This window comes from Phyllopteryx taeniolatus, chromosome 6 (assembly GCF_024500385.1).
Source record: "Phyllopteryx taeniolatus isolate TA_2022b chromosome 6, UOR_Ptae_1.2, whole genome shotgun sequence".
NCBI classification, from domain to species: Eukaryota; Metazoa; Chordata; class Actinopteri; order Syngnathiformes; family Syngnathidae; genus Phyllopteryx; species Phyllopteryx taeniolatus.
Genome location: NC_084507.1, coordinates 15,597,984 through 15,623,815, shown reverse-complemented (window position 1 = coordinate 15,623,815; position 25,832 = coordinate 15,597,984). Strand labels below are relative to the sequence as shown.

Genomic DNA, 25,832 nt, shown 5'->3' with positions numbered 1-25,832 from the left:
TCATTCTTGTAATAGTAGGATTTTAGTAGTATTTTACGACCTTATGATGGTAATAATTGTCATTTATTTTCATAATATTACAAATTAATTCTCATACACTAAGTTCTTTCAATTTACGACTTTATTCTTGCAAAGTTATGAATTTTTCTTATAACATTAAGTCTTTTTTTTCTTGTAATTTAGAACTTTGTCCCTTAAATATTTGAACTGAAGTGACTGTAGTCACTTATTTCTTTATTTTTTGTAACTTTTCGTCATTCTTTGACTTGTCATATTATTGAGAATTTTTCTGGTATTGTTATGATTTTACAATTTTATTCTAGAAATGTTCTTACTTTTTATTGAAAGATTTTGATTTTGTTTCATGTAATAATGACAATATATTTTTTCTTGAAATGTTTAGACAAATATTTGGACTTTATTCTCATAATTTAGACTTTCTCTCGTTATTCTATGACTTTTTACTCAAAGTGTCTATTCAGATTTTTTTTAATTGTAATATTTTAAATTTTATTCTCATTAGTATTTTTTATAATTCTATTAAATCTATGACTTTATTGTAATGTGACTTTATTCGCATAATTACGACTTTGTTTTCATTGTTTTATTTTCGTAGTGTGTTGTAATATTAAGGGTTTTTTTTCTTTTAATCTCCTAATGATTACTCTTTTTTTGTAATTCTATTAAATCTAACTTTTTATTGTATTCTCAGTTTTTTTTTTTTTAATACTTTTTCTCGAAAATGGATGGATAGTGAAATTAAGACTTTTCTAGTTAAAATTTTTTTGTTGAACTCTGAACAAATATTTGGACTTCATTCTCATTATTACAACTATTGTTGACTTTTATCTCATATCTTTGTTAAAGCGTTTTGAGCACTGTGATGGTGTAGATAAAGTGCTATCTATGTAAGTGCAGTCCATTTACCCTTTACCATAATTATGACTGTTTTCTCATTGACTTTTATTGACTCTCATTGACTAATATCCTTTAATATTCTGATTATTTTTCTTGTAATATTTCACTTTATTGTCGTATTTCTTTGATTTTTAAGTAGTGTCGTGACTAATTCCAATAATATTATGAATTTGGTAATATTTCGGCTTTATTATCATTAGTACTCTTTTTTTGTCATCCTTTGAATTTATTCTTGTAGTGTTTTTTTTTTTTGTCTTTTCAGTGAGGCCCCTATACTCCTTTCCAGGGCAGTACATAATATATATTTTTTTATAATTTATGCTTCATAATATGCGTGTTGAGCTATTGCTAATGAAATTGGTCCTAAAAAAGCCCCATGCTATGTAACGCTCAGACTTTGCATCTTTACATTGCTAATGAGCTTTTGGGCAATAGACACTGTGAAACAGTATGGATGGAAGCGTAGGATGTGGTAGCGCCCCGCTGTGTTGCATGCTGGGAGTTTTCTCTCAAACTGCTGAGACGTGACCTCTTTTTGTACCTTGCCGTCTGTCTGTCCAACGCCATTTCCTCTTCAGGGTCGTAAGCCGGGTTACTTCTCCTTCCTGGACCCTTTCTCGCCGGCCGTCTGGCTCTTCATGCTGCTCGCCTACCTGGCTGTGAGCTGCGTGCTCTTCCTGGCTGCAAGGTCGCTGACTGCATTACATTAGCGCGGGTCACTTGCTTGTGCATTTGGCCTCATTGCGTCTATCGATCAAATGCCAGTCTTCTATAGTGACTTGTGTGCCCCCTCCTAGGCTGAGCCCCTACGAGTGGTACAACCCTCACCCGTGTCTGCGAGAACGACGGGACATGCTGGAGAACCAGTACACGCTGGGCAACAGTTTATGGTTCCCCGTCGGCGGCTTCATGCAGCAGGGATCCGAAATAATGCCCAGGGCCTTGTCCACCAGATGTGTCAGTGGAGTGTGGTGAGTAAACCAGTGAGTCTCAACCAGTGTGCTGGGGAACATTAGTGTGCCATGAGCGCTCTTGAGGTGTGCCGTGGGAAATTATAAAATGTTATGTAATTGCTCAAAAAATTATTTGCAAGAAATAATGTATCTTTGTTCATCTGCTGTATTTATGCCGGTGAGGCATAGTGACAGACAGAACAAATAAATGCTATTCTATTAGATGGCAGGAAGTACACGCAGTAATTAATGTATCCACTTTTTGTGACATTTGTGTTTGTTGGTGGGGCCATGAGATTTTTCAATTATAAAATATGTGCCTTGGCTCCAAAAAGGTTGGAAATCACTGCACTAAACACAACACAAACGGACGTTAACAACGGGGGTTTGGACTGGGATGCAGTCAAATGAAGAGCTTTATCTCTATGAGCTGTGAGCTAATGATGCTGAATTTAATATTGACGTTATATGGATGTTTTGTTAGATTGTATTATGATATATGTGGTATGCATAGATGATTTGTTGGCTGCCTTGTTGTTGTGAGCTTTTGGTAGTAGTTACTGTGAAGCCTGAACTGAATTAAAAACATCCTCCACTTGTACATTTATCTGGTTCTGCACCAAAATGAAAAGGGTTACTTCTTGGTCCAGGCCATCTACAAAGTTTTGTGTGAGTCAATATTGTAGGTCTTGTGTTATCCTGCTAACTAACTAACTAAAGTTGTCTCAAACCTGGTGTGTCAAGTTTAAGGCGAGGTAGGTCATTAGGGGTCATGGATGCTTTGAGTAGGTGGCAAGTAAGCTCAAGATGGACCAAAACTAACAAATAAACTAACTAACTAGTTAGCTCCAAGCCTGGTGTGAAAAATGTAAGGCGAGTGTGAGTTAGCTAGTTAGGGGTCATGGATGCTTTTAGTGAGTGGTAAGTAAGTTCAAGCTGGACCAGAACTAACAAATTGACAAGAAGCTAGAAGCCAGATTTGTAAAAAAAAAAAAAAAGATGGCTAGGTGTAATTGATGTTTTGGGGTCCAATGTGGCAAGGTATGCTCAAGATGTACTGTGAACCAACAAACTAACCAACAAGCTGGTTAGCTAGCTACATTACATGTCAACCTTAGCTAATTCACACCTCATGCTTTCCACAACAGGCAGAGTTGATATTGGGGCAAGATTATCATGGCCTTTAAGAAATTGGTGTGTAAACCATTTTTAGACCAAAACTAAATAACAGACTTTTTTTTCTTACTTAACTAAGTCTAACCTCACACTTTAAGGGCTTGGTGTCAGTTAACTAGCTCGACCTCATCCCACGCTTTTACTTAAAAAAGGAGTGACATTGGCTTAGTCTTTAAGGACTTGTTGTCAGGGATGTTTTTGGTTCAGAAGAAGTCTAGTTTAAGACCTAACTCACTAGCTAGAAGCCTCATGCAAAATGCATGTTTGCTGGATAACAAGTTAGTTTGTTGGTTGGTTTGGTCCAGAGCAGGTCAAACTAACTAACTAACTAGCACAGCTCCTCGTTCTACTACAGTGCATATCATTAGCTCTCAAATTAAACCTGCATTTTGATTGCATGTAAATTACAAACCAAGTGTAAAATCAAATTTCCCCTTGTGGGATGTTAAAGGATTGTTCCTCTTCCCATAACATGAATTATTAATCCACAAATCCTTCGAACAAACTCGAGGACCTGGATTAGTTTGTAAGCGCAGATCATATAGATTTAGGCATTTAGCAGACATGCAGCTCTCTTCCTTTCCCTTGCCACAAGATTCAAGGCTAGCAGTTGAATAAATGCTCACAGAAACACTCATCTGTGGGCATTCCTGAGGCTGTAGAAAGACTGGAAGTTATGTGCTGAGCTAATCAATGCTAGGAGCTAAACAGATACTTAAGGCAAAGACAGGAGATGCATATTTAGTAACAGTCATATTTCATAAACTGACAACTGTTCCTCCTGCATGGTACAGGTGGGCATTCACCCTCATAATCATCTCGTCATACACGGCCAACCTGGCCGCTTTCCTGACCGTGCAGAGGATGGAGGCCCCCATCGAGTCCCCGGATGACTTGGCCGACCAGACCAACATCGAATACGGGACCATCCACGGAGGCAGCACCATGACTTTCTTCATGGTATTGCCTTTTTCCATTTCTTGTGTTGTTGTTGTTGTACTCTTGACAGTTTGTGTAATGCGCTGTGACGCATTTGTCTTAATGTTTGTCCTCACATCTGCCACTTTTCCTCCACTAGCTTTGGCGTACATTTAGGTAGTGGGATGACTGCTTTTGTTTGCTTACAAGAGTACCTCGGGGCATCTGTGCTGGCATCTGTGTTTGCACTACAAGTGCGTGTGTGTGTGTCTATGTATGTATGTATGTGTGTGTATGTGTGTGTGTTTATGTTGTGTTTTTCCGTGTAGGTGTGTTTACATATGGGAATGTGAGTAGGTGAGTGTTTTTGTTTATTTGTGAGTATATGGCCACATGCCAGTTTGTGAGTGTTTGTATTCCTTTGGTGTTTTTGATCATACAGTTGCATTGAGAATACAAGTAACAGCGGTGTGTTTAAAAAGAGAAGTAAAGCTCAAAATCCCTTTTTGGGAGGATATGCAACACGGATGTGAACACTGCTCATTCTATTAAAAATTAAAACATAAAAAAAAAAAAAAAATGTTGTTTTTGTGAATATGGTAGATGTCATGCAACACAGATTTGAAGCAGTTGTTTTAATGTATAATTCCTGTGAAATTTGTGGACTCTATGTAACACAGAGGTGAAGCAGTTGAGTATTACAAATCAAACCGTGAAAAAACAATGGATCAAATGTGTTATTCCTGTGACTTTAGTGGACTCCTGAACCACAGATGTGAGGCAGTTTTAACTAACTAGTTAGTTAGTTTGGTTAGTCTAATTACATGGTAGAACAATCTATCAAATGTTATTCTATAAGTTGGTGATTTCCATGCAACACAGGTGCAAAGTTACCTATTCCATACACACAAACACATTGGGAAAACTGCACACGATGTTGGTGGACTCCATGTAATAGAGATATGAGGTACAGTATCTTGGAATTTTGTGTTTCCATTTGGACAAGAGACCTGCTTCACATCTGAGTTGCATGGAGTCCAGCAACTTCACAGCATTAAAAATTGTGATATTTTTCTTTGACGTTTTGATTTGATAGTGACAACGGCTTAACATCTGTGTTGTATGGAGTTCACGGACTTGACAGGAATGACGAATCTGATCTTTTTTTTTTTGTTTCATGTTGTGATTTGGAACAGAGACCTTCATAGCTGACAACTTCACAGGAATAGCATATTTCATCAGTTTTTCTTCCACATTTTGATTTTAAATAGACAACTACTTCACATCTGTGTAGCATGGAATCCATGAAATTCACACAAATAACAAAATGTATCACATTTTCTTTCATGTTTTCATTTGGGAATAGAGAACTGCTTCACATCTGTGTTGCATGGACTCCACCACAATCACAAGAATAACGCGTTTTGTTAATGTTTCTTTCAAGTTGTGATTTAGAATAGAACGTGCAGTGTTCTCCATACATTTGCGTGAACGTAAATCAAAGCTGTTCTCAGGATTCTGAGCTTAACTTGCTTTTTTAAAATGTGTTTATTTTTTTTATTTTTTTACGGACACAGCAACCTATTATTCCTAAAACAACTGTACAAGCAATAGTGTTTGCTAATGCTACACAATACAGACCATTTCCTCTTCTTGATGATGATGCATCAGCTCGACACCACCGGCGAATAATGCGTTCCCTCGGGTCACCTCGCTTTTTCTTGCCTCCTCCCATCTCTTTGGCGCTGATGTCTCCTCGTCATTATTCACACCGGATTTTCATCTTCACACACACACATACATGCATTGTATCCTCTCCCTGTTTATCCGCCATGCATCTTTTTCCACATTCCCTATCGCTCGAATGTCTTTTACCCCTTTTCAAGAATAACAATGCTTTTTTTATAACGCGCATCGTTATTTTCCAACTACATGCTTTGATAATGCCTTGGTACTGTATGTCATAAACATGCCTATTTAACATGAGTTTGAATGTTATCGGTTAATTCTGAACACAGCCACATCCCAGTTATAAGAGGGTGTGCACACTTGTGCAACCACATTATTTTGGTTGTTTATTTTTAATTCCTTTCTCAAAAAGATTAAAATAAAGTTTCAATTGAGTTGTACAGGTTATAGGCCAATTTAATGGTGGAAAAGAATTTTCAAATAATTTATCACATCTGTCACAAAAACATGGCATTTGGATAGGGGTGTGTAGACTTTTAATATGCTTTTTATATAATTGACTCCCACCCAAAAAGACTGTATACAACCAGCTCATACAGTACTGTACATTTCTAAATATTTTTTTCCTGAGCAGGATAATGTATTTTTCAGTTCAATTGTGCATTTGGTAATATACGAAGTTCTTTAAACACCATTTTGAAATGACTTATTTTGATGTCTTTTTTTTTTTTTTTTTTTTTTTTACATCAGAAAAAGCTGTTATTTCAACAGGGTCCATGTTCACTTTCTGTAATCACTGTCTACTCTCGCTACCCTGCACATGTTCCCATTTGTTCCTATCCCCCCCCCCCCCCTTACAATCTGCCCTTGTTCACTGTGCAGAACTCTCGCTACCAGACGTACCAGCGCATGTGGAACTACATGAACTCCAAGCAGCCCAGCGTGTTCGTCAAAAGCACCGAGGAGGGCATCGCCCGGGTGGTCAATTCCAAGTACGCCTTCCTGATGGAGAGCACCATGAACGAGTACCACCGCGGCCTCAACTGCAACCTCACGCAGATCGGGGGCCTGCTGGACACCAAGGGATACGGCATCGGCATGCCGCTGGGTACGTGCTACTGACTCTCTCCTTAGTGCTGCACTTGTTACAGCGTAGTGAGGAAAGTAGGGCAGCTTATCGCCTGTGCGCTCGAGATCCGTTTATCTACACTCTGGAATCTTAATCAACAAAAAGAATCTTCAAGTATTCCAATATCCAGAATAGACACTCGTGTTTTTAATTAACACTGCACCGCCAATTTATTTTTTTCCATCTTGTGTTTGAACATAGTTAATTGAGCCACTAAGAATTAGAGTGGGTTGATCTATTTTTTTAATTTTGTAGGAGAGTGATCGAAAGTTTTGTGGCTGCAATAAAAACTGGGGGATTTATATCTTGGTGATTTATATGGCAATGATTACGTCTTCTGGATAATTGTGGTTTTCCACAGATTTGTTTTCTTTTGGACTTGGATCATATTAGTTATTCATGTTGGCTCATCTTCAGTTTAAATGTTGGAACCCGGTAAGTATCATCTAGGTTGCCTTCAAAAAATAAAATAAAAAGCACGAACTGGGATTAGAAGAAAAACACAAAAGTGCAGTAGTGGTCTAAGTCCAAACGTACAGTGGGTACGGAAAGTTTTCAGACCCACTTAAATTTGTCACTCTTTGTTATATTGCAGCTATTTTTTAAATCATTTAAGTAAATTTTTTTCCTCAATAATGTACACACAGCACCCCATATTGACAGGAAAAAAAAACGGAATTGTTGAAATTTTCGCTGATTTATTAAAAAAGAAAAACTGTAATATCACACAGCCATAAGCTGTGTTTGATTATACTGATTGGACTTGATTAGGAAAGCCACACACCTATCTATATAAGACCTTACAGCTAGCTCACAGTGCATGTCAGAGCAAATGAGAATAGGACTGCCCCCTATATGTCAAAATTGGAGCTAAACCTTGATTTTGACCACTACTTATCTCAAAGATGGCGCCTTTAAGTTGGCAGCCTGTTAAAAGAGCTCTGGTATTTTTTTCTCTAAAAATGAGTAAAATAATTTATTCTCATAAAATTTCCACTTTTTATTATAAAATTAAGAATTTTTGTACTGAAACGTTTTCTCCTGAAGTTATTTTTTCTCTTTTTTTGTCGATTTCTTCAAAATATTAATAATTACAATCATAATAATTATATATTTAGTCTTCATGAAATTAGAGCCGTCTTTCCCATAAAATTCCATTTTATTTCTGAATAATAAGAAATAACAAATTCTCATGACATCACAACTTATAAATTTTAAAACTTTTTGTCAGAAAATGAAGACTTTTTTTCACAGAATTGCAATTTTGTCATAAAATTACATCTTTTTTCTCTAAAATTTTGAATGTATTGATTGCATTGTATTTATTGTATTGCTCACAATATTACAACCTTTCCCCCATAAAATAAACATTTTTTTTCATAAAAGTAAAATTCTCCTCAAATTACAAACGTTTTCATAAAATTACACCGTTTTTCTCATGAATCAAGGTTTTTTTCTTCAAAAAAGCCATAAAATGTTCTCATATTACTACTTTTTTTTCTGATAAAATCAAGACTGTTTTCATGAGGAGTAAATTTTTTTTTTTTTTAAACTTTCATAAATTATAACTTTTGTTCTCATCAAATATATAAAATTCAAAATTATTAATTGTACATACTTGTAAGAATATTTTTTTCTTGAAAATTATTTTTTTTCTCATAAAACTAAATCTTGTAAAATTAAGACTTGACATTTGTTTCTCATCAAATTCAGACGTTCTCCTCAATATTGCCATGTTTGTCTTGTAAAATTGTTTAATTTCTCGTGAAACAATGCATTTTTTCCCTCATAAAATTACAATTTGTGGTTGCAAAATTTATATATATATATATATATATATATATATATATATGAGAGAGAGAGAGACAGAAAATACGGTGCCAAAAGTAATACGGTGCCAAAAGTAGGCAAGAAATATAGATTTTAGAAATTGAAATTGAAAACGGCTTCCTCTAATAAACACCTCGCCCAAGCTGAGTAAAAGCCTCAGCCATTTTATATTTAATTCAGTTGTGAGGCAATCTTCTGTGTAAACTGCTTGATTCTTGCTGTAATCTTCTTCTTAATCTGCCATCAATCCTTTTTTATTTTCACCATATGACAAAGATAAACACTCCTCCTTCCTCTTCTCTTCACTTATCACTCTTCTTCTCGTCCTCCAGGTTCGCCATTTCGAGATGAGATCACGCTGGCCATCCTCCAGCTGCAGGAGAACAACAGACTGGAGATCCTGAAGAGGAGGTGGTGGGAGGGAGGACAGTGTCCCAAAGAGGAGGACCATCGTGCCAAAGGTCAGTCCACTGATGATGACTTCCCTTTGATTTAAGAAGTCAGAATATATTTTTTTAAATCTCTGTGTATGTTTGATAATAAATAACCAATAGTAAACTTTATTCTCGTAAAATTAAGGACTTCATTTTTATAATTTGCTGCTCTTTTCTCTTTGTATTACTTTTTTGTTGTTGTTGTAAAATCACATTTTTTCATTAATACAAATTTTTTCTCATAAGGTTTTGACTTTTTTCTCACCCAATGAAAACTAACTTTTTTCTTGTAAGATGTGCCATTTTTTTTCATACTTTTTAACTACATTTCTTTCTAGAAATTTACAACTTTCCTTTTTATAATATTATTACTTTATTCTCTTCAAATGATAGCGTTTTCCCTCAGGAAATTATGTATTTTTTACATATTAAAGCCTTATTTTTGTAAAATTACAACTTCTTTTTACATTATTCTTATGAAGTGAATACTTTATTCATACATCCATTCATCCATTTTCTTTACCGCTTATCCTCACGAGGGTCGCGGGCTGCTGGATCCTATCCCAGCTATCTCCAGGTGGGAGGCGGGGTACACCCTGAACCGGTTGCCAGCCAATCACAGGGCACATAGAAACAAACAACGATCCGCACTCACATTCACACCTACGGGCAATTTAGAGTCCTCAATCAACCTACCATGCATGTTTTTGGGATGTGGGAGGAAACCGCAGTATATTATTTCTAGAACAATTATGACATTCTTTTCTTATCATAAAACTATTTTTGTAAAATCATGACTTTTTTTTCCTTGTAAAATTACATTATTCTTGCAAAATACAGACTTTTTCTCGTAAAATTGCTGCCATTCCTTACATGTATTTTTTTCTAGAAACAAATGTAGCATGTTTTTGTTGGAATATTAACATTGCATTCTTGTAAAATGATACAATTTATAATAAACCTTTTTCTAGTAGAATTTTTACTTTTATCCCTCATAAAATGTACTTTTTTATTGCATTTATCTTTTTCTAGAAAAATCACAAATTTCCTTCTCATAATATTGCTACTTTATTCTTCTACTTTATCCTCTTTTGGAATATTTTTCTTGTAAAACTTCAACTTTATTCTTGTAAAGGGAAGAATGTTTTTCCTCATACATACAGTAGATTTTTTTCCCACAATTGTGATTTCTTTTTCTTATAATAAAACTTTATTTTTGTGAAACTATAACTTTTTTTCTTGTAAAATTAAGACTTTTTCTCTTAAGATTTGACCTTTTCTTTATAGATATATATATTTTTTAGAATTAATCTGGCATTTTTTCCCTCAATATTAATACTGTATTCTTGTAAAATGATAACTTTTCCCATACAATTCACACTGTTTCCTGCAAATAACATATTTTTTTGTTCAAAATGTTGTCCTGTGTAAAATGAGGCCTTTTTCTGGAAAATGACAAAATGTTTTATTTATTTTCTAAATTTCATATGCGTCTAAATATCAACTGTTCATACACATGATGACTTAGGATAATATGACAAATGTATTCTTATTTCACAACTTTTTCTCTTAATATTCTGACTGTATTTTTAGCTTTTGTCATTATACTTTTGTTTTCGACTTTAAATAAATCATCTGCACAAATTATTAGGAAACCTTGCAATTGTTTTCATTTTGTGGCCCTTCTCTCACGCAGGTCTGGGCATGGAGAACATTGGGGGCATTTTTGTGGTACTCATCTGCGGCCTCATCATTGCTGTGTTTGTGGCCATCATGGAATTTGTATGGTCAACACGCCGCTCGGCAGAGACCGATGAGGTATGCCCCCATACCTGCCCTCGTCGAACCCACAGACACACCCCAGTAGGTTCCCATGGCGCCCTGCCAAATCTTTTTCAATTTTTCCTTACGTGTATGTGTGTGCTTGCATGTGAGAGCAATTTGATTATTTTCTGGATTTGTCTCCATTTGTGCCTGCTGTGTTTATTTGGGGTTCCGTTTTGTTACGTGCATGTGAGATGGGTTTGTGTACTTTGCAGCCATTAATTTTTCCTTCTGATGTAGGAAAACAAAACAAAAAACGGGAAACTACCCTATTTTTGTTTTGTTTTGATGTATGTAAACAAAAAGCGGGAAACAAGTCGTCGCCCATTTCTTGTTTGAAAATTGGAAACTGAAAAACGGAAAAGGAGCCTTTATCTGATGTTCTAGTATGTGTTTCTTTAAAACGAGTCAGGAAATAAAATATGACCATAATTCTTTTTCTTAGGCTTTCTCTATGTGGCTTTGGCTTGACCCGGTAGACGTTCTTTCTTCTGCTGCTTCTTGCTCTGAGATCCACCTTCGGAAAGTTCTCTCTTAGTGATTTCACCAATAGTTATGCTGTTGATTTTTATCTAGGCTATCAAGTTGGCATAGCTTAAAGCCAGCCATGTTGAGAAGTCCCGGAGAACGGAGGCTTCGAAATGAAATGAAAAGCCCAAGCTAATTAATATCAACAGAGGGCAGCCATAGAAATGAACACTAGATACGTCAGAGCCTGGCTAACCGATGTGCCTTCATGGCCGAGTACGTCATCACGACATGAGACTAAAACGGACCAATCACGAGAGATGTTCTCCACGGCGTTCTGCACGCAGCAACAATTTTTGCCATGTGCGTGTCAAGTGACGCATCGGGGCCGCGTGGGCCAATGTGTCGGTCACGTGATGCAATACAGGCATTGTCGGCCGCGGGAGTATAAAGAGGCATTTAGAAGGCACATGGAATACACTGACGACATTGACCTCCCTAGCTTAGTGTTGTCGTTGGCACGGAGCCACACCTCTTTTCCGGGTCAAGGCAAAGCCGTATAAAGGAAGTTTGAGGAAAAGAATTATGGTTGAATCTTATTTCCCGACTTGTGTTAAATAAACACATAATAGAACATCAGTTAAAGGCTCGTTTTCCGTTTTTCAGTTTCCAATTTTTGAACTAGTAACATCAGATAAGAGCTTGTTTTCTGTTGTTCAATTTCCAATTTTCAAACAAGAAATGGGAGACGACTCGTTTCCTGTTTACCGTATTTTCACGACCATAGGGCGCACCGTAATGAAAGGCGCAGTCTCAGTTACGGGGTCTTTTTCTGTATTTAACACATACATAATTAGAATTAGAATCATCTTTTATTGTCATGAACATGCATGCATGTACACGAAATTTGTTCTCTGCATTTAACCCATCACAGTGAACACATGTTAGTGGAACACACTGGAGCAAGGGGCAGCTGAAGCGCCCGGGGAGCATTTCGGGGTATCAGTGTCTTGCTCAAGGACACCACAGTCATGAGTCCAGGGGATGTTGGCGGATCGTCCAGTCGGGGTCTTGAACCTAGGTCCCCCATGGTGGCAGGCGATGATCTTAACCATTGGGTCACGGCGCACCGTGTTATTGGGCGCAGGCATGGTAAAACATACGCTAGCTTAAAACATACGGTAGCATGCATGCACGCTAAAACAATGTTTTTAAAAAGGCAGTGGGAGCAGAACTGAGTTGGGTTGTACTTTATTGAAGTATTTAACAATGTACTCACGTTATTTTTTGATCAATCCTCATCCGCAAATCCATCAAAGTCCTCATCGTCTGTATCCAAAATGAACAGCTGGGCAAGTTCTCAATCAAACACGCCAGGTCTGAGTCAGTCTCGTTGCCGTGCGAAAGCTCGAACAACAGTGCAAGCAGACACGTTAACCCAGCACCCACAATCCAAGTTTATGGTGGCGCAACTCACCCGGCGCTGCCTCCTAGTCTTAGTAAAGCTGTGTTCGACATTTGTCATCCATCGCTTCCACGCCGCTCGCAACTTCACTTTCAAGGCACTGTTTACACGGATGTCCAGCGGTTCGTCAAGCCTCCCGGAATGATGGCAAGCCTCGAGTTATTCTTTGCTCATTAATCCATTGCTCGAGTTGGTCATCCAACTCTGGCCACCTCGCCTTGTTTCCCCGTTTTGTTTTTCTTTTTTTCCCGCAAAAACTCAGCTTCGTCTTCTTGACTTGGCGAAGCTTGTTTTCCTGCTTCCTCCACTTGCAAACCATGGATTCGTTGATCTTGAATTCTCTCGCGGCTGCTCGGGGGTCCTTAGCCAAACCGATGTTGTTTTGCACAATGCACACCCCGGAAATGCTCCCAGTCAGTAAAGCGGTTAAAAAAAAACTGTACAAAATTTTTAAATAAATAAATTAATTAAAAAAACACCCCGCTCTATATTCCTACTCGGGGCGTGGCTTTAGCGTCCTTCCCCTGTCCTCAGCTACGTCCGCTTTTCCTCTGTGTAAGCAGCGTGTCGGCAGGAAATGCTAAAAATAAATAAATAAATAAAAAAGTCAAGCGGAGCGCTCATCACACAACAACATTTATAGATGTTGGAACTCGGTGCACACATAAGGCGTGCCGTATTATAAGGTGCCCCGTCCATTTTGGAGAAAACTTGGACTTTTAAGTGCGCCTTATGGTCGTGAAAATACGGTGCATACTTCAAAACAAAAACAAAAATAGGGTCTATTCCCGTTTTTTGTTTCCCTACTTCAGAAGGAAAAACGAATGGGCACAAAGTACACGGACTGAGACGAGCTATTCAAACAGCACAACCCAGTGGTGTAGTGTGGGATAAAGGACTAAAATCTAAAGTGATAGGAATTCAAAACATTACGACCAAAAAAAATGCTGAGGCAGAACAGTAAAGAGTTTACAAGATGCTAACATGCTGACAACTTGTATGCTAACAACAAGTACACTTGGGCAGATTGATAAGGATTTTACATCTTGCCCTGTAGTCTGGTATTACAATATTTTGAAAGCCTAACAAAACTGGATAAAATGCTAACATGCTACCAATTGGTGTTTTAACGAACATCCAGATTGCAATTTTAAGGCAGATGTATAATAAGCTTACTGTCGTCAGGTTTTATTTGTAATAATATTTGATAAATGCGAACACACGGACAAATGGATTGTTAACATTGATCAAAGATAGCATCCTCGGTACAAAAAATGTTCACATCGACAAAGGATTTTACACGATGTGCTGTAGTCGGTTTTAGTTCAAAAGGCTAATGAGACTGTATAAAATGCTGACATACTAACAATTGGTATGCAAATATATACTTGGGCAGATTGATAAGAATTTTACAGCTTTCCTAGTAGTCTGGTTCTACTTGGAAAGGCTAATGAGACTGGATAAAATGCTAGCATGTAGCAAGATTACAAATTTAATACAGAACACGCATGGACCAATTGAGAAGGATTTTACATCATGTCCTGTGTAGTCAGATTTGATTTCTAATGAGAATTGATAGAATGCCACCATGCTAATAGATTGAATGCTAACATATAGCAAGATACAACCTCATTACACAATGATCATCGTGCCCAGTAGTCAGGTACTATTTCAAAAGTTTAAACTGGATAAAATGCTAAAACAAATCCAGATAGCAACTTTAATCCACAATAAATTGGGCAGATTAATAAGGATTTTACATCAAGGCGTGTAATAAGGCACTATTTTGAAATGCTAATTTGACTGGATAAAATTCTAACATGCTACCAATTGGTAAGATATATCCCATATAGAGCAACTTTAATTGACAACAAGTCGGGCAGATTGATAGATTTTACGTTTCAAAACATACTATTTCAAAATGCTGATAAGACTGGATAAAAGACCAACATGCTAACAAAACCATCTACTCCACTGCCACAACCCAAACACAATTAGAATCCATTTTGCATGTTTTGCCTGCTTCTAAGGTCAGTGTGCACCTCTGTGTGTTGAGCGTCAATGTCAGTGATGTGGTGTTTGTGGGCTAAATGCGACGGTACGGAGAAGCAATATTGTAAAATGCCAATATTTGCTTGCTTAATGCAGCGTTGTGATCCGACATTAAATGTCATGATGTATCTCCTTTTACACGTCTCACATCAAGGGTTCTCAAACTGGGGACGGAGGACCCCAGAGGTCCGCTAGCCGTAGCTTTTGAGTCTGCAAAATAACTAGCAATAAATTATGTCGTATCATTTTTTTAAAAAATGCATACCTTCACCTACAGTACTTTTGGGGACTGAAACTAACAAAAGTACTAAAGCAATTACCCCTTAGCTTTTATTTCAAGAATAATGTCCTGCTATTTTTTTCCAAGAACAAAAGGTGTCCTTTCCAGAAAAAAATTGCACATGGTAGTTATGTTTAAGTGCCGTGACGATTATTAGGTTTCCTTGAAAAAGAAATTCTCCCCTATAAGAAGTCCCGGCACCCAAAAGAAAAGTTTGAGAACCCCTGCCTCACTTGTTATTCTGGTATTCTTCGTCTTCCATCTTTTGGATTACTTCTTCCTCTTCTTCTTCTTTCCCCCCATCTCACCGTTGCTGTCTCTCTTTCGCTCTATCTGTCATCTGTCCGTCAGTCTGTGTTCTCTGACAAAGAGTACTGTTTCTGTTTATGTGAGTCTGTGACTTTTTCTTTTGAACGCTGTTTGTAGTGTAGTAGTGAAAAGTGTGTGTTGCTGGCCTGCCTGAGCCTCCATGTTGCCATGATGAAGTGTCCATGAACTAAACCAGCGGTCCCCAACCACTGAGCCACAGACCGGTACCATTTGGTACCAGGCCGCACAGAGCGACTGAACAAAAAAAACGTAGTTGAGCATTACAATCTAAAAGAAGTTTTATTTTAAAAATCAGGTCCATCCGCCTTTCCCTCTGGACACGTCAAACTCGGTCATGTGATACAATATATAAAAAAGGAAGCCCACAAGCTTAAACAAATGTCCTTAGAGAGCTTATTTAGAAAGGGGAAAAGACCAAAAAAAGAAGTCTACAACTTCCAAGGAAACGAGGTGCATTTAAGAGACATTTCAGTGATACCTTCCCTTACAAGTTTTCCAAGTTACAAGCTGTTGCTCGGTCGAATATTTTTTATTTTTTTATTTTTTGCTTTGTGTCGCGAGCCAAAATTTGACTGATGATCGAGCTTCAGATACACTGCCACAAGATGGTGGCAGCGAATGCAACAAAATCCCCCTGCATCCTCCACTAAACTGAGTTACAAGCTCAGTTACAGAAAGAATTAAACTCGCAAGTCACACTGAAATGGGTCCTACTTATGGGTATATCACTACAGGTGATTCTGACGCACCAAAACTGCTCTGCGTAATGTGGCCACAGGCTCGCAAATGAGGCAACGATGCCTTCAAAGCTGACCCTCACCCTCCACCCCCCCCCAAAATAAAACAAAAACTGAATACCTTGCTTCCATTTCCAGTATCCTATCTTTGTGAAGCAGAATTTTCTGCAATAACGGTGACCAAAACAAAATGGCGTAATAGACTGGACCTATGTAACACACTTAGGGTGTCATTGTCTCCCATTACCCAAAGATGGGACCAGGTCATGGAAGAGAAACAAATGCAGGTCTCCCAATAATTCTAACTACATTCAGTGTCATTTTTTTAAAGGGATTTTGGAATGCGGTGTCCCTTACGTGTGAGAAAGGAGAGCCAAATCTACAAATTTTTCTAAGGTCTCTCTATAGCGCATATTTTCACCTTCTGCGAGTGGTTCTGTAATTTGATTTGTTTCTGGCAGTCGGTCAAAATATTGCTTTAAGTGAAACCGGTCCTTGGTGCACAAACTGTTGGGGACTGCTGAACTAAACGACATTGGGTGTTGCCGTGTCTTTGGATTGTAATAACTCTCTGCTCTTTGGAAACTCTTCCCATCCCGAAATCCATTTCCCACTCATTTCTGTCTTTCAAACTCCACCAACTCCGCTGCTCCTGCACCCTTTTTTTTTTTTTTTTTTGGAATTAATGAATTTATTTTTTGCATTGTGTCCATTCCTTTGGGCCTTGTTTCCACCCTTTCTGTTGTTTTTTCTATTCTTGTGCCGTCTCGTTCCGCTGCCTGCCTACTCTTTGTCCTTCTTTTCCTTCCCTTTCGTCTTTACTTTCCCGCCTTCCCCTCCTACTCCTTGCTCCCCTTCCTGGTCGTCCTTTTAGGTGTCTGTCTGTCAGGAGATGATCACAGAGTTCCGAAACGCCGTCTCCTGTAAGAAGAGCGCTCGCTTGCGCCGCCGCCGCCCATTCAGTAGCTCGGCAGCGGCCCTGCGCCACCCGAACCGCATTGCCCTAGGGGCCCCGCGGCCTCTGCGATTGGTCCGAGAGATGCGCCTGAGCAACGGCAAACTCTACAGCGGTGCCGGCCCCCTCACCGGCGGGGCCGGAGGAGGAGGCGCGGGGCCACCTGACCTGGGCCCAGGTCCCCAGCGGCTCCTCGAAGATCCCCTCGGAGCTAACGCCACCCCTCCTCCGCCGGCGCCCACCCCGATGCCGCTGCCCAGTCGCAGTTGCACCCACGTGAGGATCTGCCAGGAGTGCCGTCGCATCCAGAGCCTGAGATCGGACAGCAATTTGGGTTCAACAATCTCGAGGATACCGCCGTCGTCGGCGCCCCTGCCCCGGCTGCCCCCACCGCCTCCCCCGTCCTCGTCCAACACGGACAGCGAGGGCGGAGGGGGTCCCAGCCCCGGGCGGCTGCACAGTCCCCCGCATCACACCACCCGGCCCATTCCTCTTCAACAGAACCTGAACAAAGCGGACCTATTAGTGGACCAGGCCTGAGAGGGGAGGCAAGGTACTGCTTAATCCCGAAACAGTGAAAAAAAAAAAAATGGGAAGATGAAGGAATGAAGAAAAATTAACCAGTGGATACAAAAACACGGAAACTTGACCTTGAAGCCTACCGAAACAGCAGTGGCTTGCTCGCATGCGCTTTTTAACACTCCCGTTTGGACAAAAACTGATGGAAGTGTTCGTGGCAAGACCGTGCTTTTGATTTTTTTACCTTTCTCCATTCGAGTGACGCATTTTTTTTCTCCTTTTTTCTTCCGAAGACACATTCCGGAAGCTAACGATACACTCGCTGGGGGACGTGTTGTACCTGTTTGCTGTTTTAAATCGAACAGAAAAACTTCCTGAGGATTATTACATGTTTTATTCATTCTTTGTCTTGTTTTGTTACCATTTGTTCTAAGTGGAAGTTCAATAAAAAGCCTTCAATGTGACAATTGCAGTGGATTACGACAATGACAGCAAGAAACATGACTGCGGCTAATTGTGTTTGAGAGTTTTGTGTCCCTCCCTTTGTCGCCGCCGCTATTGGAAGGATGGAATTCAACATTGTGCAATTGCAAGAGTCTGGTTTGTAGTTCATTCTTACTGGTGTGTGTGTGAGGATTTAAAATGAGCAGAACCTGTGGCGAGCAGCACAGCACCCTTCTATTAAAGTCTCGCGGGAGGGTTTAAAATAGGGAATGAATGTCCCTCGTTAAGCAGTTCCCTTGCCCGGGAGATATAAGGTAAGACAGAAGGAAACTAAAAAAGCAGCTAGGTCTTCATCCTCTGTGATTAGACGGGTCCTGATCCTTTAATTCTGGGAATGTTTTTAAAGGCAGTTGTTAATGCGCCAGCAAGCTGTGACTGCAGCTACAGACTTGGCTGTCCGGCGCGAAGGCCTTCTGCCAGAATGATAGACTCAACACAGCCTCGTCAATACTGTCTCAAGCTTTTGATTGCCTAATTACTCCTCTCGCCTGGCCGGGGGAAGTTCTTGGGAATTGAGCACGTTGATGGCATACTGATGACTGGATTGAGAAGAAATATGTTTTTCGGTTGGGTAAAACGACTCTCTTTTTTAATTGCAAGTTGTTAATGTTACGAGGCCCTGTCCTTTAGAGAAAAATGCTAAAACAGGACCAGGACTGGTTTAAAACTGTGGCGAATGGACTGTATTTATATGGCGCTTTATCCACACCATCACATGCCCAAAGCGCTTTACAAAGACTCACATTCACACACCAGTGGGTGGCTGCTGCCGTGCAAGGCGCTGCCGGGCCCACTGGGAGCAAATTAGAGTTCACTGTCTTGCTCAAGGACACTTCTACAAGCGGAGGGCCGGACCCAGGATTCGAACCAGCTACCCTTCGGCCACTGGACGACCCGCTCTACCTACTGAGCCACAGCTAAACTGACAATACACTGGAACCCCTAATGGTCTTAACCCTTCAACGGAACCCTAGCTCCCTCACACCTCTAAACATAACCCAAAACGTTTACCCTTTAAACCTAAACCACTAACTCATTAACTCTTAACTGACCCCTAAAACCTACCCCTGAAACACCTGACTGTCAGCACCAACCCTGATAACCGTAAAATAAAAGCACTAGCCAACAAACCACTTTAACTTTCTCCCTTAACCCTGAAAATCTTAACTGCCAATCACCTAAAACCTAAACCCAAACCACCTCACCACCAACCCTGATCGATACCCCTCACCATTTAACCCCTAAAGCACTAACCGTTTTTATAAAATCCCTCAACGGTACCACTAGCTTATATAAACCTTATATACGTGATCACCTTGTCCCAGCACACACCTTAAACCATAATCCATATCCCTTACCCTTTAACCCAAACCCCTTAAGAGTATCCCTCAACTTCCTAAACCACCAGCAAGGACACCCTTTAAACCTTGTCGCCGAACCACAAACCTATTAACATGAACAATAAACCCAATCTATGTCTCTTACTCTTCAGCCCTAAACCACAACACAAGTCATAAAGTTCCCTAACCTTATCCTATGTCACTTATCTTGAACCCTTAGCTGTTTATCCCCCCCTAAACACCTAACTCTTACAACTTGATTGTAAAGCCCTCCGTGCCTAAACCCTAACCATCTAACATCTTAACATTATTTATAAAACCTAATCCATATCTCTTAGCCTTCACCCTGAACCATTAACACTATCTTCCCCAAAACCACCACTACCACCAATGATCTTCCTAAACATTGTCGTGAAACCATAAGCCCCTTACCATTAACCCTAAACAATGGTCCCCAAACCCTCTTAAACCTTTCCTAAACTGAGCATCAGCGTGACATCCCTTAAAATTTAACGCTATCCCCTGCCAAACCATAAACCCTAATCCATATCACTTACATCTTCACTCTAAACCCATAACCCTAACCACCAAAACACCATTAGCCCTTTAACTCCCTAACAGCCTAAACCTCGACCATCAACCCTCTTAAACCCTAAACCTCTAACCCTGGTCACCAAACACCTTGACCTTTACAATAAACCTAGGCCCCTGAGCACCAGCATGACAACCTTGAAATTTAGCCCCTAAACCTTTATCCATACTCGTTACCTTTTAACCCAAATCGACAAACCCCATAACCACTAACTTCCCTGTCTTCCTAAGCCTTGACCATAACAAATGTAAACCCCATACCCCTTGGTCGAAACCCTTAACCATGAATCCCCTTGACCATGAAGCCCTCAGCTACTAAACCCATAATCTGAACCCTAACCCGCCCACGCACCAAAGGCTAAAAGTTAGTGCCTCAATAACTACCTGACCACCACCCAAACCCCTTCAACCTGTTCTTGAAGCCTCCTCATTTCAACTCAGAGCCTTAACACCCCTTCCCCCATCCCTTCAGTGACTGTGACAACAAGGGTTCCATCGAAATTTAGCCGGAATACAGGACGCGTGCCCCTCTGCTTGGAATCGTATAGCAGTCAGGAATATGACAAGAACGTTTAAGTCCGGTCCTGTTGAAGTTGGTTGAAACAACAACGGTGTCTGTTCCGTCCTTCAATTCAGTCCCTATTTAGCTGCTGAGATATTCCCAGCACATTGCCCAGAGGAAACTAAATGAAGGGAATTGTTGAATGTTGTAAAATTCCCAGCTCACTTGTTCTCTGTTCATGTTTATTTGTGTCCTGTCTTTGAAGTTGCTGATGCGAAACCTTCTGACAGCCACCAGTTTCCATGTTTTTTGTTGTTTTTCTTTCCCCGCCTTTGGGCGGAGCACTTTTGTAGGATATCACCATAATGATTTCTTGAAAGTGGCGTCCACCTCGGACCGAATTTCAGCATTTTCCCTCCCTTGCGATCACAGCAGATGTCTCTGAAATTATCCTGTGGTGTAGTGTGTGTACGAGTGATGTTTGTTTTCTCCCTGATCTAGACAATGGCTGTAACGGAGTATACACATACCGATAATAGGAGCCTTGAGCCTTTTTTCCCCTCCTACGCGATCCAAGTCAGTCAAGGCACAATTCACAGATGTCTCTGAAAGATTATCCTTAATGATTATCCTGTGGTGTCTTAAGAATATTGTTTTCCTCCCCAATTAGACAGTAAACCATTGTCACACATAGCAACAACCAGGTCATATTTAAACATCCTCCCCCCCTTCCGATCAGACTCAGTAAAAGCCCCATTATGGGATACCTCTGAAAGGTGTGCGCAGGAGTGATTTTTGCTCCCTGGTCTGCTCGGAAAACAGTTGAGGCAGACAATTGTAAAGCGTTGTAAACACATACAGATAATCGGGTCAAATTTGAGCTTTTTCCCTCCTTGCAATTATTCTGACAGTTTGATTATTCTGTGGTGTGGGGTTTGTTCAGAGGGATTTTTTTTCCTCTCCAGTCTGCTGGGAAAGTGGTCACATGTGACAGTCGTAATTGTTAAACCTGTTCAATATTTACGATCTCAGACCCTTATGAGTACAATCAAAACGTTGTTCGGCCAAGCCACCAACTCTGTGATTGTGATATGGTAAGCTAGTGAGCCTAGCTTCTTCTGTTCTTCTTCTTTTACTATTGCTGCTACTTTTCAAGAACGACTCTTCCTTATATTTTCTGTCATTTTGGTTCCCCTTTGACACCGTGCTCCCTATTGCAGGTCAGTCTTGGTACTACGACAACCATCACCATTTGTGTGAGTACACCACACACTAAAACCGTTTTGAGCGGAAAAAAATGGACGGACGGATGTGTGGGGGGTCTCACATTTTAAAAATCATCAAGAGGTTAACAATCTGTGTGTGTGTACCCCCGCTTTAACAGTAGACTCCATCCGAGCTTCATTCCGCTTCCCTTTCAAGTGCAGAGGTGACGTTAAAAAAAAAAAACAACAAAACAAATCATTACTGGAACTCACAGCCGTCTGCAATCAAGCCTGTTGTCCAAAAGCATTTTGTACAAAATGTCTTCTTTGTGTATGTTTGATAAATATTTTTTTTCCGCTTTCCATTTTCTCTGCCAGCTTCAAATCAACACAATTATGAGACTGGCAAGAAGAAAAGCAAACGTATGTCAACTCTGTATAAAAATCAAGGGGAAGGGAGGGTCACAAAACAAATAGGATGTCTCGAGTGGTCACTCATGCAAAAAAAAAAAAAAAAAGCGGGGGGGGGGGGGGGGGCTCTTTTGATTATGTTCTTTTGGATTTATTATTTTTCGTATTTCTAAATTAGTGCTAAATGGATTATTGAAACAGAGTCATGAATATTCTGATTGCATTGTTGATATTCCTGTTGCTGAACTAGAGGATCTTTATTGTTGAGTGTGGTGATGGGGGCAGGAGGGACTACATTCACCCTGTTGTGCAAAACTCATAGGCAGATAAAACTTGTTTTGGAATAAAATCATTAAAACAGAAGCCACCGTCGTACGTTTTTTCACTTGTAACAATTTCTTATTTTTGTAGCACATGCATGTTCAGCAAGATCGTTGAGATGTGTGAATAGCTCTCTTTAAGTCATGCAATAGCATCTCAATTGGGTTGAGGTCGTGACTTTATGTATAAAGCTGTATAATAGGGTTCATGGGAGAACACCAAGGAAGAAGCAGTTGCTTTCTAAAAAAAAACACATTGCTGCATATTTGATGTTTGCTAAAAAGCACTTGGATGTTCAACACCGCTACTGGCAATATAGTCTGTGGACAGAGGAAACCAAAGTTGCATTGCTTGAGAGGAACACACAACGCCGTGTGTGGAGGAAAAATGGCACAGCACATCAACATCCGAATCTTATCCCAACTATGAAGCATGGTGGAGGGCGCATTATGGAAGGGGCGTGCATCCTTCCCCGAGGGCCTTGGCAACTTGCTATCATCCATCCATCCATCCATTTTCTGAGCCGCTTCTCCTCACTAGGGTCGCGGGCGTGCTGGAGCCTATCCCAGCTGTCATCGGGCAGGAGGCGGGGTACACCCTGAACTGGTTGCCAGCCAATTGCAGGGCACATAGGAACAAACAACCATCCACACTCACAGTCATGCCTACGGGCAATTTAGAGTCTCCAATTCATTCATGTTTTTGGGATGTGGGAGGAAACCGGAGTGCCCGGAGAAAACCCACGCAGGCACGGGGAGAACATGCAAACTCCACACAGGCGGGGCCGGGGATTGAACCCGGGTCCTCAGAACTGTGAGGCTGACGCTCTAACCAGTCGGCCACCGTGCCACCGAATTCACAAGATTATCAAGATATTATTTAGAAGGCGCTGTGGCATGACCTCAAGAGAGCTATTCACACCAGACATTCCAGGAATCTTTTGTCCCAAATTCATCCTGATCGTTGCGCACGTCTGATCCGCAACTCCAGGAAATGTTTAGTCGAGGCTATTGCTGCCAAAGGAGGGTCAACCAGTTATTCAATCCAAGGATTCGCTTACTTTCTCCTCCATGTCCTGTGAATGTTTACATTATTTTCCAAAATATATATATATTTTGGTGTTGTATACTGTAGGTTTAAGCAGGCTCTTTTAATTCTTGTGATTTAGGTGAAGATCAGACCACATTTTACAACCAATTTATGCAGAAATCTAAGAAATTCCAAAGGGTTCCTCGCACTGTATTTTTGAAGGACCGAATACAAGATGCGGCCGCCTCGTCGCTCTTCCAACTCAACTGTCAATCAGCGTTCATGTCCACTGCAACGTCTGTCCGTGGAAGATGGCCAATTCTTTTTCAATTCACACTTGGCGAAATAGCGGAAGCAGGAGCAAATGTGTCAGTTGTCACTTGTGCCGACGCTGCATTTGACCTTGAATGTGCCGTGCCTGAGAAAAAGGGGGAACAAAAGACACTTGTCACTTCTGCGCCTTTAACTCTCCATATTGCGACTTGTTGGGCCCTGCAAACATTACGCTGTTTAACATGCGACCTTCTTCTGAGGTGGCCACCGTGACCGCGATGATGAGCGGGAAGACCCCCACAGCAATAATCCGAGGCATTACGGGATTTGTTTCATTGAGAAAGGAGTCACGATTGGACATTTAAGTCAAAGTTGACTCTGGACTCTCCCACTTCCCGAAGTCATGAGCGTTCGGTCCATTACAGACTGCACAGGTGTGAATGCGTGTTTGTCTGTACGTGCCCTGAAAATGGTTGATGACAAGTCCGGGGTGTACCCCGCCTTTCACCCCAAATTCAGCAGGAATATGCTCTAGTCCACCCCGAGTCGTAATCAGGATAAGTGCTATAGAAAATGATGAGATTGATGGTTGTTTGTCCGGATATGTCCTGTAATTGACCGGCAGCCAGTCCGGGGTGTACCCCGCCTCTCAACTAAAAGTCAGCAAGGATTGCCACCAGCTCGGGCACAACCATGAATACTCACCACGGACAACAAGCTCGGCGGTTCTCCTCAAACGTCTTTTGGCGATCGGTCCAGTTGCGGCGCAGATGTCATCAGACATCCTCGCTCCCTTGATGACCGAGCCATCCTTTCACGGTCAACTCCGACCGCCCGCTCAGAGCAACACAGCCGAAAGTCTCCGTGTGCCTGGCGTGTGCTAAAACAACGGGAGATTCTACTCTGTCTGCCTTTCAGAGTCTAACGACGGGCGCCAGGTCTGGGCGGTGAGGGTACAGAGCAAGCCAGGGCCACGTCTTGGCCCACGTACAAGCTTGCCAACAAACGGCGGGGATACTGCCGGGGGGGGGGGGGGGCGGAGACAAATTCACTGAAATATACTGGAAGATGGGCTGTCATGATGGGCTGACATGATTCCGCATTGACACACACTTGAACACAACGACATTTGAGTATAAAATACATAACAGGAAGTGAATTTAAATGACCCGGTCACAAGGTTTTTGTGGACAAACCAAAAAAAACACCTCGGGTGACGATGCAAAGGAGCCACAGCATTGCGGGGCTGGACTTGCCCCTCGTTGTTGCGGAGGGAGCAGGTGGAATGAAATTGCGGTGACGTCCAGTAAAGGCAAAAAAAAAACAGGAAGTGATATACTTTATACATGTATTTAATAATAACATATCAATAAATCATTCATTGTGACACGTTTTGACTTTTGAGTGGGGTGTTTTCGTGGGGTTAGAGCAACAAAATTCAAATGAAAAACTGGAAGTCACACACGTGTTGAGTGACGTTGAGGCGCACGCGTGCTGGCAATTTGCAATTGTACAACAGCGACGCCGTGCGGTCAACGGGAGAACTCGAGGGCCGCGAATCACGCGCACTGGTGGCGAGGGAGCCGTTTACGGGACATTTCATTAGGTACACTCACACGGCCAGATTAGATTCTATTAGGATGGATGGATTATTTTACTATTTTATCGAATGTTTATACGCTATACAGCAGTGCAAGTTTTTATGTGTAATAAAACAATTGGTGGTGGCTTTTGGATGAATGGCATTTTTATTCACTTCAATGTGGAAAATTGATTTGATGTTCAGTATGAGTAAATTCGAGCTTGGTCAGGGAACAAATTGAACTGGTAAACCAAGATACCTCCGTATCTGTAAAAAACAAGCAATCAAAAGTAAAATATCATACACTGATATATCCTCCTTTTGAATAGTTTTGTACTGCTCAACCAGTCAATAACCAGGGGCGTATTTCGTCATTTGGGGGCTTAAAGCAAACCCA

General features: G+C 40.7%; 1 protein-coding gene and 1 long non-coding RNA gene across 6 annotated transcripts in view; one reads left to right on the top strand and one right to left on the bottom strand.

Moving 5' to 3' along the window:
- The window catches only part of grik5 (glutamate receptor, ionotropic, kainate 5), a 204,305-nt gene that overhangs the window by 175,016 nt on the left and 3,457 nt on the right, over positions 1-25,832 (top strand). For 2 of the 5 annotated variants that reach the window (XM_061776773.1, XM_061776771.1), the window contains 7 exons: positions 1,497-1,606; positions 1,716-1,889; positions 3,842-4,007; positions 6,537-6,762; positions 8,946-9,074; positions 10,744-10,910; positions 17,078-22,349. In XM_061776773.1, the coding sequence (XP_061632757.1) occupies positions 1,497-1,606; positions 1,716-1,889; positions 3,842-4,007; positions 6,537-6,762; positions 8,946-9,074; positions 10,744-10,910; positions 17,078-17,698 (1,593 nt within the window). In that variant the 3' untranslated portion in view covers positions 17,699-22,349. Of the gene's footprint in view, positions 1-1,496; positions 1,607-1,715; positions 1,890-3,841; positions 4,008-6,536; positions 6,763-8,945; positions 9,075-10,743; positions 10,911-15,487; positions 15,525-17,077; positions 22,350-25,832 lie in introns of those variants that run through there. The other 3 variants (XM_061776774.1, XM_061776772.1, XM_061776775.1) reach the window with 3 other exon arrangements.
- Positions 12,193-14,133, bottom strand: LOC133479593 (uncharacterized). Its single transcript, XR_009789016.1, has 2 exons — positions 12,619-14,133; positions 12,193-12,445 (listed from the first exon to the last, which is right to left on the bottom strand). It is a non-coding gene; the product is annotated as an uncharacterized LOC133479593 (long non-coding RNA).